Source organism: Chrysemys picta, chromosome 17 (genome assembly GCF_011386835.1).
Source record: "Chrysemys picta bellii isolate R12L10 chromosome 17, ASM1138683v2, whole genome shotgun sequence".
Lineage (NCBI taxonomy): Eukaryota > Metazoa > Chordata > Testudines > Emydidae > Chrysemys > Chrysemys picta.
Genome location: NC_088807.1, coordinates 25,683,285 through 25,703,037, shown reverse-complemented (window position 1 = coordinate 25,703,037; position 19,753 = coordinate 25,683,285). Strand labels below are relative to the sequence as shown.

Genomic DNA, 19,753 nt, shown 5'->3' with positions numbered 1-19,753 from the left:
CAGCTAGGGGATTTCCCAGCCCTCAAGTGCAGCTCCCCTCTGGAGAGTACCCCCAAGATAATACTGTCTTGTACTGTAGAGAAAGATGTGCACAGCACGAGCTCATAAACATTTGCCCCCTCCCTCGATGTGGAGAGAGAGACGCACAGCTTCTTGTCCACCGCCGTGAATTGCACAAACCGGGTTTTGAAATAAACAGGAAATAAATGTATTGACTACAGGGATCGCAAACAGAACGAAGCAGATTACCGAGCAAATCAAACAAAGCACGCAAGCTAAGCTTAGTACACTCAAAAGAAACAGGTTACAAAATGTAATTCCCTACTCTAAATGTTGACTTAGCAGGATGCAGCGTTTCTGTAGCTTGGAGTTCCAGGTATTCCCTTTACAGACTGGACTCCGGTCTCAGTCTGGACTCAGCCCCGGCCTTTCCTTCAGCTTAGTTCCTTGGTCTCTAGAATGACTGCGGAAAGTAACTGTTCTTGGGCAGGAAGGCAGCGAGGGGAGAGCGCTGATGACCTTGCCTCCCATCCTTGAATAGAATTTTGCACAAGGCGGGTACCTTCTGTTTCCCACGCATGACCTCCCCCTTCTTTTAGAGGAAAATCACTAGACGTTAAGATGGTGTTTAGTACCAGGTGACAGGACCACCTGACCTAGGAGTGTCACAGCAACAGAGAGTAGTATCTTCAATGTCTTATTGTTTCTTTCTACTGGCCCATCAAGGCTGATGGCCGGTTGTCTGGTGAGTGTCTCCCACGCAGGGGCGCCTATGTATTTTGCCGCCCCAAGCATGGCAGTCAGGCAGCCTTCGGCGGCGTGCCTGCGGGTGGTCCGCTGGTAACACGGATTTGGTGGTGTAGCTGCGGGAGGTCCGCCGGTCCCGCGCCTTCGGCGTACCCACCGCTGAATTGCCGCCAAAACCGTGGGACCGGCGGACCTCCCGCAGACATGCTGCCAAAGGCAGCCTGACTGCCGTCCTCACAGCGACCGGCACGCCGCCCCCCGTGGCTTGCCGCCCCAGGCACGCGCTTGGTGTGCCGGTGCCTGGAGCTGCCCCTGCTCCCACGTACACACGCCCTAACTTTAGATACGGAAATGATACAGCCGTACAAACTGGATAATCACCTTCAGTGCATCGTAACCTTTCCAATGATGCCTTACATGAGCCATCCTGCATAAAACACAGCTTAGTTATGCCCGATTCGTATCACAAGCATATTTCTCTAAAGAATACGGAGCATCACACCTGCACTTGAAGGTGAATGTGGATAGTCACGGGTAGGGGGGTCAGAGACGAGCCCTGAGAATGATTCAGGGGTTAGAAAACCTGACTCCAGCTGCTCCATCTGTTTAGCTTTAGAGAAGGTGCCGGGGTGACTTGATCCCGCTCTGTATGGATCCACCTGGGGAACAAATATTAATAACGGGCTCCTTCACCTAGCAGAGAGCGCTCTGAGACAGCCCAATGGCAGAGGCTGCAGCTAGACGCATTCAGACTGGAAATAATAACCATCGGAACAACTGATCCCCAGCTGTGGCGGATTCTCCATCCCTGACAATCTTCCAGGCAAGATGGGATGTTTGCCGAAAAGTTCTGCTCTGCTTGAAGCAGGAATGATCTCGGGGCAGTTCTCGGGATGCAGGAGATTCAGACTGGACAGTTGCAATGGTCCCTTCCGGCCAGGGAAACCACGAATTTTCCTTCCACGAAGACACCCGTACCGTCTTCTCACCGTCCTGGGCAGCTCAGAGATTGGTCTAGCGCGTTGTGCCGCGGTGCCTGTGAGCTTTGAGGGTCTCACCTGGGCTGATTTTCCAAGGTGGAGAGTAGATGATCTCGGGAGTGGGTGATGAGGGCCCCACCCTAGGGCCTGGGAGCTGACGGTTCGGTTCGCTAGGGCTTGGTTTCACTACATCTCACTGATTGTTTTGGCCTGTTCCAAAAAAGCAGGTCAGGACGAATCTGAAAATTACGAAAAATGTCAGTGAATCGACAACATCAGTTTGGGGCGTTGTTAAAGGGCTAGATTAACAAAATTGGGGTGTGCGGGGAGCAGTCGTTGGACTCCGTGGATTCTAGGCAGGTCTTCCATGGTGCTTTGCCTCGCTGTTGGGCTCTGTGCATTCTGGGACTTCTCTCGCTGTGCATTGTGGGACCCTGGAGTTCTGAGAGTTGGGAGTCAAACCTACAAATTCCCACGATTCCTCACCTGCCACGTCAGGGCTGTTCCCTTTTTTGGGCGAGCCAGCACTTTTTCAAACGGCTGTCAGACGGCATTGCTCCCAGTATGAGCTGTTCCTCTCTTTCCTAACATGCTTGGACCAGCAGCGAAATGGGTCAAGGTATTGTCACTGGGCAACTGAGATAGCTAAAGGAGCCAGTTCCCACCTCTCTGCGCAATCGGCTCAGGCTCTCTGCAGACTCAGGCAGACTCGGGGCACGTTATCGAAGATTCTTTTGCAGCAATACGAGCTAGAGACACTTCCTTTTGTAATAAGCGAAAGCTGAAAATCTGCTGAACGATTCGGGTACTTGTCCAGTCCCTGGCTGTCGAGTCCCACGCTTTGGGAAACGCTGATTGAACTGTTGGGTGTTGGTTCCCCCCAATCAGGTGGAAGATAACTTTGTGCTGGAGAGCGAGAAGGAGAAGTTTGTGGAGGAGCTGAGAGCCATCGTGTGCCAAGCTCAGGAGATCCTCCGAAGCCTGCCGGTGGAAGAGCGAGCATTTGGCAACGATTCCGTTCCCTCTGAGTCCAACAGCAGCCAAGTAAGAACGGTGCTTTATCTCGGGCATGTCTTCTCGGCTACGTGGGCACCTCCGAAGCTTCATTGTTTATTGACTTGTCGGTTTTTAATTCAGACAGGGTCGTCCGAGCAAGTTCAGATAAACCCTGCCTCCGCTCAGACCGGCAGTAAGTACCTTTAAAGAACCTTGAAACACAGGGGTGTTGGCTTGGCTTTGCGCCCCGGAGAGCTGGATTTAAGGGAGACCTCCCTGGGTTCTCTGTTGAAATGAATCTTATTGACCCTCTGCTTTCTCCACCTTCCTCCCAAATTTTTTTGAGAGGGGGACATGCTGTCACCGATTCCCAAACCCTGCTAGCGATTGCAAGATCAACCTGTGTTATTCTGGGGTGAGGTGCATAGTAGGGTTTCATGTTTCTCTATTTCATGCTGTTTCTCTCCGGGGTGCAGAATGACCTTGGGGATTCTGGGGTTAACTCAAGGAGCTCAATTTCTTTAGCTTACCAAAGAGAAGGTGAAGGGGTGGCTTGATCCCAATCTGTAAATATCTACATCGGGAACAGATACTTAATAACGGGCTCTTCCGTCGAGCAGAGGAAGGTCTAACACCATCCAGTGGGTAGAGGTTGAAGCCAGACGAAATCAGACCGGAAACGAGGCGCGTTTTAATGTTGAGAGTCATTAACCACTGCAACCATCTCCCGAGGGTCATGGCGGATTCTCCGTCACTGACCCTGGGGAAATCAAGAGGGGATGTTTTCCTAAAAGATCTGCCCTAGGAATTTTTCTGGGGCCGTTCTCCAGCCCGTGCTCTGCAGGGGGCCTGGTGAATGATCACAATGCCCCCTTCCGGCCTCGGAACGTATGAATCTGTGACTCCATCACAACAGCACCGTTGTCCTACACAGCAACCGCACGTGTTATTTAAACCAGTCGTCAGGGCGAATTCAGCAAGCGACGCTGGCGCCAAGCAAAGCAGTTAGCTTCGCCTTGGCGTTCCCCTGCCCTGCGTACACGAGCCATTCGCCGTGCCCGACCCACGTGGCTGATATTCCAAGGCAGGCGAACCAGACCCACAGAGTGGGAGGCGGAGGGATGTGCTTTGGCCGGCCGATAAGCTAGGACAGAAATGCACTAGACTTACCTGCTGGTAGGTACAAGTGACGCTTCCCCTTTCGACTTTCCCCAGACGAGTGCGCTCCTCAGTCCTCTCCAGTCGGCCGCTGGCGATTCTGCATCAATCAGACAATAAGGAACAGAGAGGGGCAGACGCCGGCTGTTCCTGGTGAGCAGAGACTTCCACCATGGGTGACGGGAGGTCAGAGAGCAGAGGGAGCCGAACAATTCAGAGCAAAGGCCCGAGTCAAAACCGGCCAGAGACTTTCTCTTAGCTTTGGCACAAGGCTTTGTAGCCCACGCAGTAGGGCTTCTGTGAAGGGCCCAGGTTTGGATCCTGGTCTCAGCTGGGGTAAGGTGGGGCACTGGACAGGGTGGGCCAGTGCTCTGAGACAGTCCAGCGAATCCTCCGGCTGCATGCCTGGCCGGTGGGTCTTTCTCCCCTGCTCATGGTCAAACCAAGAGCCAGATTTAGGGTCGGGAAGGAATGGGTCAAGAGCCAGTTGCTCTGAGAAGGGGGAATTGCCCCGAGTGTGACCTTGCCTGAGTCTGCAGAGAGCCTGAGCCAGTTGCTCAGAGAGGGGTGAACTGCTGTTAGTGTCCCTGATAGTCACGCAGCCTGAGTCTGCTGAGAACTGGGTCTCTGTGAAGATCCTTCGGCCACAGAAATTCCCAGCAGCTCCCTTCACCTTCCAGCCCCTCCCTCTTAGGCCCTTTGCTTGGGGAAACCCCCACAGCTGTCTTTACTGACGATGTGTCTGGGAGGGGCCGAGGTCCCTGCTCAGCGTCTCAGTCGGGTGTAACGTTTCTCCCCGGCGGTAGTTACAGGTCCGGACAAGGAGAACGCTAAGGAGACGTGTCCCCAGGGTGAACCACTGGCTGCCGAGAGCCAGGGTCCCAACGCCAGCCCAAAGGACAGCGCGGCACCGGAGTGCCCCGGCTTGAAATGCGAGGGGCTGGCGGAAGGAGATGCAGAGAAGCTAGTGCCTCTCACTGCCAATGACAGCTGGGCTGGGCCGGAGACGGGAGAGCCCCCTGCCCCACAGCCTGGCGACTGCCCTCTCGGCTTGGCGGTGGCGCCCGCTGGCGAGCCACCCCTCCTGACCGAGGACCCAGCGTCCGAGCGCCAGTCCCAGCACACTCCACAAGAAGGAGATGCCTCTCCGAGCTCCAAGGCCGGGCAGGCCCAGACGCCCGGCTCGGAACCGGCTCCGCTGCCTCCCTCGGTGCCAGAATCTGACGGCGAGGGGCCGCCCAAGATGGATTTTGTCGACAACCGAATCAAAACCCTGGATGAGAAGCTAAGGACGCTGCTCTACCAAGAGCACAGCTACTCCGAGAGCCAGAAGGACACGCAGAGCACAGAGTCCCCACTCTCCTCGGCCGAGGATACGCTGTCCTGTGGCGGGCTGGAAGCGCCAGCCGTCGGACCCTCCCTAGGAGCGCCAGGGAGCCCGGCGGAGTCCCAGGGGACCGACACCTCCGAGGGGTCTCCGCTGCCCCCCCCCGAGCCTGCCAGCCAGCCCGCCGGCTCGCCCGCGCTGAGCCAGGACCCCGACGTCATCACAGTCGCACCCAGGGAACTCTGTCTGCATGTGAGTATGGGGGCCGGCGGGTATGGTACCCGGGATGCAACGCTGGCATTGGGGGCTGGGGCCCAGGTGGTCCGACCCCCGGCCAAGATCAGGGCCCCCCCCGTGCCGGGCGCGGACCTCTCCCCCGGCCAAGAGCGGGGCCCCCCCGTGCCGGGCGCCGCGCGGACCCCTTCCCCGGCCGAGAGCAGGGCCCCCGATTCGCCAGCCCGTTGGAAAGTCCTTTAGACGCACATGGTGGAGCGACAAGGGGGCCTGGTACGGTTTGGAAAGTTGGGTTGGGGCAGGATGGTGGTTTCTGAGCCCCCTCTCGGTAGTGACCAGACAGCAAGTGTGAAAAATCGGGTCGGGGGTGGGGTGGGTAATAGGAGCCTATATAAGAAAAAGTCCCAAAAATCAGGCCTGTCCCTATAAATCGGGACATCTGGTCACACTACCTCCCGGTGGCTCTAGGGCCCCCAGCCATTAATTCAGGGAAGTCTGATGCAGGGGGTCCCCGGGGTCCCCTTTGCCTTGCGAATCTGCAGCTGTCCCGTCCCACTCAGGCGCTGCGGGTTTCTCTGTCCCTCCCCTTTGTCTCTTTCAGGAGCCGTCCCCGGAGCCTTCCTCCCCGCCGAACCCCGAGGCCTGCCCTGCTGCGGTGGCCAGCGTCGGAGCCGTTCATCTGCAGACAGGAGGTGGATATTTTGGCCTAAGCTTTACTTGCCCTAGTCTCAAAAACCCTATTAGCAAGAAATCCTGGACTCGCAAATTAAAAAGCTGGGCGTTCAGGCTCCGGCAATCCACCAGCTTTTTCAAGAGACCCAAAGTCCGCCAAGGTAGTGTGCTTAGAGACAGGGATCTACCATAGGTAAAGCATCCGTTCTGATTCCTTTCCCCGCCGCGCCCCTTTGTTTCCATCCGCGTCATTTCACCCCGCAGCCGTCGCCACTTTCCTTTTCTCGGGCTCCCCCCCGCTTCCCCCCATTGTTTTCCATTCCACCTAGAAGTGTCAGTCTCGGGCGGGGGCGGGCGGGGTGTCAGACGCGGCGGCACTCTTGGGAGGCGTGGCCCCCGCGGCCCGGTTCTAACCCGCGATGCCCTCCCTTGTTTCTGCTCTTTTCTTCCCGCTGTGGCGCCCCTCGGCAGCGGAGGCAGAGGAGACGAGGACAGAGGGGCCTGCCGAGCAGGCCGGGCAGAACGAAGCCAGTGGGAGATGGAGATCGGCTTCGATGTCCTATCAGCGAGGCCGCTTCCAGGTGGGCCTTGCCAGCCATTGCCTGGCTCCTTCCCCATGCCTCTGGCTCTAACCAGCCGGACCCCACTCCCCTCCCAGAGCTGGGGAGAGAACCCAGGCGTCCTGGCTCCCAGACCCCCTGCTCTAACCACCAGCCCCCACTCCCCTCCCAGAGCTGGGGAGAGAACCCAGGAGTCCTGGCTCCCAGCCCCTCCCATCACCTCTAGGCATGACCGCTTCATGGCCGGGGCCTGCCCTTCCCAGCTAACGCTGCCCATCCCTGTGCGTCCCAGGTCACCGCCGTGCCGCAGCAGCCAGCAGACGCCGGGCCTGACGCCGCTGGGGCGGAGGAGCGTCAGACGGACGATCCAGGCACCCCCCCGCCGGGAGAGTCACTCCCATGGGCCAGCCCGGCCTGTGACACAGACACCTCTTCCCTCACCCCGGAGCGGGAGCCGGAGGAGCTGTCGGCCACGGGAAGCAGCACGGAGCCGTGGGCCGAGGGGCCCGTCCGGAGGCAGGCCAGCTCCGATAGCGAGCTGGGCCCTGAGGAGTCGGGGGAGACCCTGGGGTCCAGCGGGGAGCGGCGCCCCCCGGCACCCGAGGACCGCGCCTGCCACGGGGCCAAGCGCCGCAGCTCCCTCTTCCTCTCGGCCTCCTCGCCCATGAGCAGCGACGACGAGTCCGAGCTCGAGGACGAGGACCTGAAGGTGGAGCTGCAGCGGCTGCGGGAGAAGTAAGGGGCCGTCTCCGGCCCTGGCCAGCCCAACCCTCTTCCCTCAACCTGCAGCAGGACCAGGGCTCTCCTCGCCCAGGGTTTCTCCTGCCACACGTCCAGCCCGTGGCTGGGGGGGGGTGGCCTGGCCCCCCGAGCAGAGGGGCTTGGGCTGGAGGTACAGGGCAGCGCTGGCTCAGGCCGGGTCACGGAGCGATCGGCGCAGGCTCTGTGCAGACTCAGGCGAGTCCTGCTTTGTTCTTTCAGAGCCAGCCGGGAGCGTGTTGTCAGGACCCTTCGCTGTTCTTCCTCTAATGCCTAGAGGTCAGGATTGGGGTCCCGCTGGGCACCTAGGGAGTGGCAAGAGCTCAGTCAAAATATGCTAGACAGACCAGGGAAAACAGAGGCATAGGCCGGGGAAGTGGCAGAACCAAGAAAAGAACCCAGGAGTCCTGGCTCCCAGCCCCTCCTTGCTCTAACCACTAGACCCCACTCCCCTCCCAAAGCTGGGGGGGGAACCCCGGAGTCCTGGCTCCCAGCCCCCCTGCTCTAACCACTAGACCCCACTCCCCTCCCAGAGCCGGGGAGAGAACCCAGGAGTCCTGACTCCCACTCCACCCCCCCGCTCTAACCCCAGAGTCCTGGCTCCCAGCCCCCCTGCTCTAACCACTAGACCCCACTCCCCTCCCAGAGCCGGGGAGAGAACCCAGGAGTCCTGACTCCCCTCCCACCCCCCCGCTCTAACCACTAGACCCCACTCCCCTCCCAGAGCCGGGGAGAGAATCCAGGAGTCCTGACTCCCACCCCCACCCCCCCGCTCTAACCCCGGAGTCCTGGCTCCCAGCCCCCCTGCTCTAACCACTAGACCCCACTCCCCTCCCAGAGCCGGGGAGAGAACCCAGGTCCCCCTCACGGAGCAGTACCAGTTCTCGCTGGGTGTGGGGGTGCCATGCTGACGGCTTTTCCTGCCCCACAGACACGTCCAGGAGGTGGTGACGCTCCAGGCCCAGCAGAGCCGGGAGCTGCAGGAGCTGTACAAACGCCTGCATGCCCTCAAAGACAGCAAGCCCGAGCTGTCGGAGCTGTCCCTGCAGCCCGCCTCCCCCCGCCGGCCTCGCTCCTTCAAAAGCAAACTGCGCGTCCGGCCCCCGGTCCTGACACACGCCGAGAACTGTATCGTCACCACCGGTAAGCCAGGAAACGAGCCCCGGCCAGCGTGGGGCTGCCCCCATCCCTTCTGGCCTTCCGGGGGGGATCGCAAGGGACTGGGCGCTGCACGGGGGAGCTAGAAGGGGAGCGGCCAGAGACGAGTCTTGGGGATGAGCCGAGGGTTGGGAACTGGGCTTTAGTGTGAGAGACTGCGGGAGCTCGGTCCCTCTGGCTCGATGCCGCCTGCGTGTGCTTACGGGCTCTTCGGTGAAGCAGGCGAACGTCTCCCACAGGCCAGGGCTGGAAGTTGGAGCAGCCAAACCTATGAACAGTGGCCCCTGGCTCCTAGCGAGGTGCATGGATTTCAGAGCAGATCATCCATCCCAGGGGCTCTCAACCGTTCCAGACGGCCGGCCCCCACTCAGGAGGCTGATTTGGCTTGTGTCCCCCCACGTTTCAACTCGCTTCAAATCGACTTGCTTCCAAAATCAGACCCAGAAATACCCCAGCGTCCCAGCCGCAGCCGAGGTTCACATCTGTACCATGGCGCTATGAAATAGCCCCCGGGATAGAACGGTTGTCCTGCCAGGTCGGTGTGACCAAGGCCTTGTCCGGGGGACGTTAGCGGGTACTAGCTCCGCTAGCGCTTTTCATGGAGCCTGTTGTAAAGCCAGGCAAATCTCGAGTACCCCCAGGGGGACGCGTAGCTGAGAACCAACCCAGGCCGGGGGCTGACCCCTTAGGAAAACGGCCCACCGGGACTGAAAAGCGCCCAGTGCTGGGGAACGTGCCGCGCCCCGTGGGAAATTGTTCCAGTGGTTAATGACTCTCACCCGTAAGGACATACGCCCGATGTAATCTGCCAGCGTTTACAGAGGAAGCTGGTATCCGTATCCCCATTGTACAGCTGGACAAACAGGGACAGAAAGGCCGTGACTTGCCCAGGGTCACCCCAGCAGGGCTTTGGATGGAGTGGGGTGGGGACGATTGACCCCCCCCGATTAGGCTGTAGCCCAGGGTTGGCGGCGTGCAGGAGGCGACGGGTCGGACGGCGAGAGGGTGACGGGCGGGAGGCGACAGGTCGGACGGCGAGAGGGTGACGGGCGGGAGGCGACGGGTGGGACGGCGAGAGGGTGACGGGCGGGAGGCGACGGGTCGGGCGGCGAGAGGGTGACGGGCGGGAGGCGACGGGTCGGGCGGCGAGAGGGTGACGGGCGGGAGGCGACGGGTGGGACGGCGAGAGGGTGACGGGCGGGAGGCGACGGGTGGGACGGCGAGAGGGTGACGGGCGGGAGGCGACGGGTCGGAAAGCGAGAGGGTGACGGGCGGGAGGCGACGGGTGGGACGGCGAGAGGGTTACGGGCGGGAGGCGACGGGTCGGACGGCGAGAGGGTGACGGGCGGGAGGCGACGGGTGGGACGGCGAGAGGGTCAGGGGCGGGAGGCGACGGGTCGGACGGCGAGAGGGTGACGGGCGGGAGGCGACGGGTCGGACGGCGAGAGGGTGACGGGCGGGAGGCGACGGGTCGGACGGCGAGAGGGTGACGGGCGGGAGGCGACGGGTCGGATGACGAGAGGGTGACGGGCGGCAGGCGACGGGTCGGACGGCGAGAGGGTGACGGGCGGGAGGCGACGGGTCGGACGGCGAGAGGGTGACGGGCGGGAGGCGACGGGTCGGGCGGCGAGAGGGTGACGGGAGGCAGGCGACGGGTCGGACGGCGAGAGGGTGACGGGTGGCAGGCGACGGGTCGGACGGCGAGAGGGTTACGGGCGGGAGGCGACGGGTCGGACGGCGAGAGGGTGACGGGCGGGAGGCGACGGGTCGGACGGCGAGAGGGTGACGGGCGGGAGGCGACGGGTCGGGCGGCGAGAGGGTTACGGGCGGCAGGCGACGGGTCGGGCGGCGAGAGGGTGACGGGCGGCAGGCGACGGGTCGGACGGCGAGAGGGTGACGGGCAGCAGGTGACGGGTCGGACGGCGAGAGGGTGACGGGCGGGAGGCGACGGGTCGGACGGCGAGAGGGTTACGGGGAGGAGGCGACGGGTCGGACGGCGAGAGGGTGACGGGCGGGAGGCGAGGGGTCGGACGGCGAGAGGGTCACGGCCGGGAGGCGACGGGTCGGACGGCGAGAGGGTGACGGGCGGGAGGCGACGGGTCGGACGGCGAGAGGGTGACGGGCGGGAGGCGACGGGTCGGACGGCGAGAGGGTCACGGGCGGGAGGCGACGGGTCGGACGGCGAGAGGGTCACGGGCGGGAGGCGACGGGTCGGACGGCGAGAGGGTTACGGGCGGGAGGCGACGGGTCGGACGGCGAGAGGGTGACGGGCGGGAGGCGACGGGTCGGACGGCGAGAGGGTGACGGGCGGGAGGCGACGGGTCGGACGGCGAGAGGGTGACGGGCGGCAGGCGACGGGTCGGGCGGCGAGAGGGTGACGGGCGGGAGGCGACGGGTCGGGCGGCGAGAGGGTGACGGGCGGGAGGCGACGGGTCGGGCGGCGAGAGGGTGACGGGCGGCAGGCGACGGGTCGGGCGGCGAGAGGGTGACGGGCGGGAGGCGACGGGTCGGGCGGCGAGAGGGTCACGGGCGGGAGGCGACGGGTCGGACGGCGAGAGGGTTATGGGCGGGAGGCGACGGGTCGGACGGCGAGAGGGTGACGTCTGGATTTTTAACTCCATCTCTCCCGTACACAGAGTGCTGCTGCACGACCACCGCCGCCTCCATGATTGACTATCACCTGAGCATCCAGGCCCGCCTGCTGCATCAGAGTTGCGCCCCGGGGGAGCCCAGCCCAGGTACCTCTGCGCCCCTGAGCCAGTTCCCACGCTAAGGGCTAAAGCGCTAGATTAGGATTTGGGAGACCTGGGTTCTGTTCCCGGCTCCTCAGATGAGTCACTCGGCCCTGCCCTGTGCCTCGGTTTCCCCATCTGTGAAACTGGGGTGACGATACTGGCGCCCCTTTGCAAAGCACGTTGAGACGCTTTGTGTGAGCTAGGAGCCCGTATGAAGAGACCCTGCTAGCCTGGCCCGGGGGGAATTTCCTCTAGCTGGCGGGTTGGTCTGTCCGTCCGTCCGATTTACTCCTCTGGCCCCTCTTGGGTCTGCGTAATCGACTTCTCTGGCCACAATTGGTTCTGTCTGTCTAACCCACTTCTCAGAGCCCCGTTGGTTCGGGCTCGGGGACGCGTCTGGGCCCTGCACCCTGTACTTATCTGCTGCGCTGCCCCCTGCCTTGGGGCTGCCCCGCCAGTCTCCCAGGCGGTGCGTTGGATGCTGCGGGCTGGCCCCTGCCTTGGGGCTGCCCCGCCAGTCTCCCAGGCGGGGCGTTGGATGCTGCGGGCTGGCCCCTGCCTTGGGGCTGCCCCGCCAGTCTCCCAGGCGGGGCGTTGGGTGCTGCGGTCTGGCCCCTGCCTTGGGGCTGCCCCGCCAGTCTCCCCGGCGGGGCGTTGGATGCTGCGGTCTGGCCCCTGCCTTGGGGCTGCCCCGCCAGTCTCCCCGGCGGGGCGTTGGATGCTGCGGTCTGGCCCCTGCCTTGGGGCTGCCCCGCCAGTCTCCCGGGCGGGGCGTTGGATGCTGCGGTCTGGCCCCTGCTTAGCCCAGCGAGTTCCGCCTGGCACCGAGCCCAGAGGCATTAATTGAAAGTGGGGCTGAACTGCTGTTTGAGCACGAGAGACCCCAGGACCCTGCCGTGGCAGCATTGATCACCTGAGCCGGGCGCTGTACAGTATCTATTAGGTGTAATACGGTACCTCCTAGGCACCCCAGCCACGGCCCGGGACCCCACCGCGCCAGGCGCTGTACAGTATCTATTAGGTGTAATACGGTACCTCCTAGGCACCCCAGCCACGGCCCAGGACCCCACCGCAGCGGGTGCTGTACAGTGTCTATTAGGTGTAATACGGTACCTCCTAGGCACCCTAGCCACGGCCCAGGTCCCCACCGCGCCAGGCGCTGTACAGTATCTATTAGGTGTAATACGGTACCTCCTAGGCACCCCAGCCACGGCCCGGGACCCCACCGCAGCGGGTGCTGTACAGTATCTATTAGGTGTAATACGGTACCTCCTAGGCACCCCAGCCACGGCCCAGGACCCCACCGCGCCAGGCGCTGTACAGTATCTATTAGATGTAATACGGTACCTCCTAGGCACCCCAGCCACGGCCCAGGACCCCACCGCGCCAGGCGCTGTACAGTATCTATTAGGTGTAATACGGTACCTCCTAGGCACCCCAGCCACGGCCCAGGTCCCCACCGCGCCAGGCGCTGTACAGTATCTATTAGGTGTAATACGGTACCTCCTAGGCACCCCAGCCACGGCCCAGGACCCCACCGCAGCGGGTGCTGTACAGTATCTATTAGGTGTAATACGGTACCTCCTAGGCACCCCAGCCACGGCCCAGGACCCCACCGCAGCGGGTGCTGTACAGTATCTATTAGGTGTAATACGGTACCTCCTAGGCACCCCAGCCACGGCCCAGGACCCCACCACGCCAGGCGCTGTACAAACCCGTAACAAAAAAAATCCCCTGCCCCCGCAGAGCTTCCCGTCTGAGCGCTAGGGCCCTCGCTATTGCCCTTGATTTCTCGTGGAAGTCGCCCAGATACTGTGGGGATGGGCGTCAGCATTAAACTCTTGGGTGGCTGGATGGGGATGCGAGGGATGGATAAAGGGGTTGGAGGAGGTGTCAGGGGGATGGATGGAGGAATCCTAGAATCTCAGGGTGGAAGGGACCTCAGGAGGGATCTAGTCCAACCCCCTGCTCAAGGCAGGACCAATTCCCAGACAGAGTTTTGCCCCAGTTCCCTAAATGGCCCCCTCAAGGATTGAACTCACAACCTTGAGTTTAGCAGGCCAACGCTCAAACCACTGAGCTATCCCTCCCTCCTGGGGAGGCGGACGGACGGAGGGGCGCGGGTGGGGACGGACAGAGGATGCTGATGGGGACGGACAGACGGATGGGTGGATCCCAGATCCCACCCCTGCCCCGCCTCACTGGCTGGCCCCCGTCTCCAGGCAGCGTGAAGGCCAAGTCCTCAGCCGGCGGGTAGTCGGGGCCCGCGGGCTCGCCGAGCGCGTCGCTGCCGTGGCCAGCAGGGGGAGCTGTGTGTGCCCTGCCCCTCGCCCCCCTAACTCCCCCACGCCCCTCTCCCCGACAGAGCAGCTGTGCGTCGTCAGCGGCGCCGCCTCCTGCCAGCAGTCCCCGGTCAGCAAGAAGGGGATGTTCACCGACGACCTGCACAAGCTGGTGGACGACTGGACTAAGGAGGCCGTCGGGAACGCGCTTCTGAAACCCAGCCTGAACCAGATCAAACAGAACCAGCACCGGCTGGACGGGGACAGCTGGAGCAAAGCCTGTGAGGTGAGGGGGGGCTGGGGCCAGGACGCCTGGGTTCTCTCCCTGGTTCTGGGAAGGGGGGTCTAGTGCTTAGAGGGGGGTGGCTGGGAGCCTGGACTCCTGTGTTCTCTCCCCAGCTCTAGGAGAGGAGTGGGGGCTGGTGGGTTAGAGCAGGGGGGGCTGGGAGCCAGGACTCCTGGGTTCTCTCCCTGGTTCTGGGAGGGGAGTGGAGTCTGATGGTTAGAGCAGGGGGGGCTGGGAGCCAGGACTCCTGGGTTCTCTCCCTGGCTCTGGAAGGGGAGTGGAGGCTGGTGGGTTAGAGCAGTGGGGTCTGGGAGCCAGGACTCCTGGGTTCTCTCCCCGGCTCTGGGAGGGGAGTGGGGACTGGTGGTTAGAGCAGGGGGGGCTGGGAGCCCGGACTCCTGGGTTCTCTCCCCGGCTCTGGGAGGGGAGTGGGGGCTGGTGGTTAGAGCAGGGGGGGCTGGGAGCCCGGACTCCTGGGTTCTCTCCCTGGCTCTGGGAGGGGAGTGGGGACTGGTGGGTTAGAGCAGGGGGAGCTGGGAGCCAGGACTCCTGTGTTCTCCCGGCTCTGGGAGGGGAGTGGGGACTGGTGGTTAGAGCAGGGGGGGCTGGGAGCCCGGACTCCTGGGTTCTCTCCCCAGCTCTGGGAGGGGAGTGGGGGCTGGTGGGTAGAGCAGCGGGGGCTGGGAGCCCGGACTCCTGGGTTCTCTCCCCGGCTCTGGGAGGGGAGTGGGGACTGGTGGTTAGAGCGGGGGGGGGGGGGCGGGGAGCCCGGACTCCTGGGTTCTGTCCCCGGCGCTGTGGGGGGAGCGGGGTCGGAATTTGCTGACCCATCTGACTGCTCTCTCCCCCCCTCCCCTTTCAGAACACATCGGCATCGGTGGGCTACAGCTCCACCTGGATTTCCTCCCTCTCCCAGATCCGCGGGACTGTGCCGGCCTCCTTGCCCCCCGGCCTGGCCCTCCCGGCTTTCCCCAGTGTCCTGCCGCCCTACGGAGTGCCCCACGCCTGCCAGTACAATGCCATGGCAGGGGCGGCGTACCCAGTGCAGTGGGGGGGCGTTTCGGGGATGGCTCAGCAGTCGCTGGTCGTCCCCTCCCCGCCCGTCGGACCCTTCCAGCCAGGGGGCAGCATGCTGGGATTCCCGGCCTCCCCGGTCCCTAACCCAGCTGCCATCCCGCCTGGTCCCAAATGAAGCCGGAGCAGGGAGCTGGAGGCAAAACTCCCGTCGTGGCCTGCAAACCGTGTGGAGATGCCCAGTCTGCCAGGCGAGGCGATTTGGCTCGGCTAACAATGGCTTGTGGCACGGTTCCTATCCTCCCGGAATACTTGATTTGATTTGCATTTTGTAACCAGCTTTGGAGAGCTCGGCTCCTGCGTCTCATGCCCCCGAGACGTGATGGCTTCGAAAAGAAACCTCCGTTTCACCCCTCTCTGGCGGAGAAGCTGTCCGCCTGCATCTTCTCAATGGCAGCCGTGATGGTGGGGAGGAGTTTCTGATTTGGTTTTTAAGTTAGTTGATGGAAAAAGTGCTCCTAGAACTCACGTTGGTTTGAGCCGCGGCTGGGAAGTTTAGAAAGAACAAATGTTTTGCTCAGTGCAGCTAGGTTCTGCCGAGTTCTACAGAGCCTCCTTCCAAGCCTGAGCCAGGGGGATTGGGGTTTACTGTCGCTGGGTCGGGAACATCCTTGACCGATTCAGGGCAGCTCCGTGCAAAGCCAGCATCTATTTCCTTGTTCCTCGTACGCACACTTCTTTGATTTGAGCAGCTGAGAGATGCTTGGGGAGTTGTGTGTTTCCTGTTGAAATGAGCTCTGGTTTGGTTATTTTTGCAGAGTGGGGGGAGTTGCTGGGAGGGGGCTATTTTAAATCTCTTCCAATCTCAGTCACCCAATCTGGGACACAGATTTGGAGGTGCAAAATTAGACACGGACACAGGGCTGTGCGCACCTCGGTGCTGCAGTGAATTGGGCCCTACCCAAACCCTGTGCTTTTCCAGCTGCCCTCGTTTTGAAAAGCCAGCCTTTCGGAAGCACTGGCTCCCAATGTTATTCTGTCTTAGGCACATTTGAAAATACTGCCTCAAGGCCCATTTTCGAAAGGGACTTTTCCAGATTTTCAAAGGTAGAAGCAGTTTAGCGGCTTAACTCATTGATTTCAATCGAATTTAGCTGCCTAACCTGCTTTGTGACTGTGCCGGTAGGCGCCTGTTTGCATCTTTACGCTCCTAAATACCTTTGAAAATCAACTCCTATGTCTCTTTTGAAAATGGCCCTTCTGAAAATTTCATCCTGTGTCATCCTGGCTTTGATCTAATAGCTCATATCTGGCCCCTTTTGGGCTCTGAACTATTAAGCCCAGCAACCCGAACAACATTGGGGTCCCGCACACACTCGACTTGGCTCTATGATTTGGAGAACATTCAAAGCCGCTCACTTTCAGTGGGTTTGTTTCTTTTCACTATTCTTTCCCTTTGCAGCCGGCCTCCGAGGCCGGGGGTTGTAGACGAGCACGTCCCGATGGCCGCCCTGCTGTGCTATGCTAGGAGGGAGCTTTCACAGCAAGAGACTAGTTGAGGCTAATGGAGATTTTGGTTTACGTGAAGTGCAGCAAATCCCGTTTCTCCCTCTCACCTGATGGGCTCGCTGACTCCGGCGCCCAGCTTGGCTTCAGTTCCTTGTCGTCTTCGCCAGGATTTTAGCACGTGGGGTTGGGTTAGATTTGTGGTAGGAACAGGGACTTCAAATCATTTGCCAAAACGCATCCCGACTCTCCTCGGCGTTGCTGTCTCGTGGCCTTTTCTGCCTCCTGAGTTTCAAACAGACATTTCTTTGCCAGGTGGCTTTCGAGTCTGTTGGGCCCTTTGTCAGATAGGAACTTTTCAGGCGTGCCAAATGCTTCTGCTCCACCCTGAAAAGCCCGCTTAGAACAGCATTAGACATGGACCCAGGTAGAGGTGCGAACCCGGTCCCATTAGATGCCTCCCCCTACCCCGTCTGCCCACAGCCACTTGCATTGCCTTATATCTGCTGTCTCCTAGGATTTGGGTCAGAGTTTTACTGGGAGGAGCGCGCACCCGAGGGTGACTTGACACCAGTGGGTTTAACTTTTTTATAGCGAACACGTGCAGAAAACAAATCCACCCGCAGATAGCAAGCGGAGTTTGTGAAGACCCGAGAACAGCGTTTCTCATCTCACTGGGGGGTTTTTAAGACGTTTCGGTTGTTTCTTGGCTGGTTGTGTTCACTCCGTTAAAAACAAGACTCAAACGGCGCAGGCACTTGGACTACGAAGTCTGGTTTTGTTTTCCCTTTGGAGGAGAATGGGAGGTGCTTGGCCTTAGTTTTCTTCCTTTCCCCAAAGCACAGATCTACGAAACAGCCATTGGTTTTCCGTCGGGAGGGGAAATCAAGGGCTTGTCTGCCCTTGCAAGGCTGCAGCAGGAGGGATTTTCTGTAGACCCAGGCCTAAGACTCTGGGACCTGATTGTAATTGACACCAAAACCGGACAGAAATCCGAGCGCTATGCAGGCAGAGTGAAAGCACACCGTCGCGTGCGTCTGTTGGTACGCCTGTTCCCTTGTAGGAAGAGGAGACCCGTGTCTACAGGAGGGGTGGGACTGGTATTGAATCTGTAACTGACACAGGTAGAGTGAAAGCACACGGTAGTGTGCATCTGTTGGTACGCCTGTTCCCTTGTAGGAAGAGGAGACCTGTGTCTACAGGAGGGGTGGGACTGGTATCGTATCTGTAACTGACACAGGCAGAGTGAAAGCACACCGTCGCATGCGTCTGTTGGTACGCCTGTTCCCTTGTAGGAAGAGGAGACCCGTGTCTACAGGAGGGGTGGGACTGGTATCGTATCTGTAACTGACACAGGTAGAGTGAAAGCACACCGTCGCATGCGTCTGTTGGTACGCCTGTTCCCTTGTAGGAAGAGGAGACCCGTGTCTACAGGAGGGGTGGGACTGGTATCGTATCTGTAACTGACACAGGTAGAGTGGTATAAAATCAGGTCCGGAGGATGCTTTGGGCTTTGACCCTGCTAATTTCTGCGCGCTCTGGCCCTGATCTAGCAAAGCACAAGTTGAAGTGTGTGAGTAATCAGGGACAGGAACAGTTGGGAAGAGCCCATGCACAGACAAACCCTTAGTGACACGGGGAATCTAGCTTTGATTCAGGAAGGGTTTAAACAGCAACAGGGGAGGGTGTCCTAGATCAGGGCCCGACAGCAGAAATGACTGCAGGTAGACTGGGAAAACACCTATGTCTGTATGGACCAGTCACTGGTGTCTGTTTCCTAGGGCAAACTACAAGTCCTTGGAAGACTGCAGTCCCTCCAGATGTACCCTCCCTATCCTGAAGTGTCTGAGCAGCACGCTAGACATAGACGCTGTGAATCTGATAACAAACCCAACCACGCCCCCACCCCCCAAAAGAGTCGGTAGCAGCGTTCGGTCTGTATTTAACGGTTCAGATTTTCGTTTGCTGTAATGTAACAAGGAGCTCTCCGGGCCCCACGTGGCATTTTTAGTTTCTATCCAGCATGAAGGATTTGAAGGTGATAAACAAATGTGAATTTTTTTTTTAGAAACTTTTTATTTTCCTGCTGTGACTCTTTCAGGTGGAAGTGTACCGGGGTCGTCATCCCCTGTAACGAATGTATCATTTTAATAACAGGCTGGTTTGGGAGACAGTCTGCTGAACCTGGCGCTTTTTACGTTTGCTCTTGGTTTTATCTACCTCATTTATTTTTTTTTAGTGCCGTTTGAATCCAGCCTCCGATTTCCCGATGTTGCTTTATTTCCACCCCTTGTCTTATGGATTCAAAGTGACATTTGATCTTCCGTTTTCTAAGTTAATTATTTGTGTAGCGATCGCATTTGCTCTCTTGAGTGGCAGATCCCCCCCTGAATTCAGCTGGATGAATGAAAATACGATTTAGTGCACAGTTGACCTGGGATCTTTGGTGAAGCATGTGAAAGCTGGAGCGCCGATCCGCCTTTCAGTAGCAACGATTTGAAATGCTTGTTTTGTCAACAGAAACAACCCTCATGAATTATTTGTGTCCCCAATTAAGCCATCAAAATAAGCCAAGCCACTGGCATTGTTCCGCGGGGCGTGATTCTTAACGTCCCTTTAAGGTGTTTTATTTAAAAGTCGTTAAAATGATGCATTCTGGGCTGTTTCGTTTCTGAAACCCAGCAGTCTGTCTGTCCTTCATTTTACACGTTCTTACTCTGTAAAGGTGAAATGTTTGGTGAAAACTATGTTAACCTGAAATACATTTGGATTTTCGTTTTTTAATATTTTGTTTCTTTTTGATAGTTATAAATCTCCAATTCATCCCAGCAGCAAGCAGGAGTGTGTGGGTTGGAGGAGTGGGGAGGACGGGACCCAGGGAAAAAAATCTCCACTTCCTTTGCCCACCACCTCCCCCGACCAACGTGAATAGACCCGTGTGGGATAAAAAAAAGGGTCCTAATGTGAGGTTGAGCCCCTGGGAAAACGATCTGCTCAGCTGTGCCGGGCAGGACTTGCTTGTAACAGGGACACAGCTCGTTGTGAAGCACAGCAGCGCAGCCCCGTCCCTCCAGCTTCTCTACGGGGCCAAGCGTTGAGCTGTGAGCCCCGCCTGAGGCCCAGGGACGTTAGGTGCCCAAATCGAGAACCCCCCTGCTTTCCCAGAGAGGATTCTGGGTAAGGTCAATGAGGCCCCTCCCCCTGTTCCCAGAGAGGATTCTGGGTAATGTCAATGAGGCCCCTCCCCCTATTCCTGAGAGGTTTCTGGGTAAAATCAATGAGCCCCCTTGCCCTGTTCTCCAAGAGGATTCTGGGTAATGTCAATGAGGCACCTCCCCC

At 59.8% G+C, this 19,753-nt stretch overlaps 1 protein-coding gene across 22 annotated transcripts in view; it reads left to right on the top strand.

The window, feature by feature from the left end:
• The window catches only part of WNK3 (WNK lysine deficient protein kinase 3), a 63,905-nt gene extending 44,707 nt beyond the window's left edge, over positions 1-19,198 (top strand). For 20 of the 22 annotated variants that reach the window (XM_065571189.1, XM_024112215.3, XM_065571186.1 and 17 more), the window contains 11 exons: positions 2,616-2,771; positions 2,865-2,916; positions 3,939-4,034; positions 4,688-5,460; positions 6,044-6,134; positions 6,586-6,695; positions 6,967-7,409; positions 8,365-8,576; positions 11,228-11,329; positions 13,692-13,894; positions 14,757-19,198. In XM_065571189.1, coding sequence (XP_065427261.1) covers positions 2,616-2,771; positions 2,865-2,916; positions 3,939-4,034; positions 4,688-5,460; positions 6,044-6,134; positions 6,586-6,695; positions 6,967-7,409; positions 8,365-8,576; positions 11,228-11,329; positions 13,692-13,894; positions 14,757-15,086 — 2,568 coding nt within the window. In that variant the 3' untranslated portion in view covers positions 15,087-19,198. Of the gene's footprint in view, positions 1-2,615; positions 2,772-2,864; positions 2,917-3,938; positions 4,035-4,687; positions 5,461-6,043; positions 6,135-6,585; positions 6,696-6,966; positions 7,410-8,364; positions 8,577-11,227; positions 11,330-13,691; positions 13,895-14,756 lie in introns of those variants that run through there. The other 2 variants (XM_065571191.1, XM_065571196.1) reach the window with 2 other exon arrangements.
• Positions 19,199-19,753: the final 555 nt, after the last annotated feature.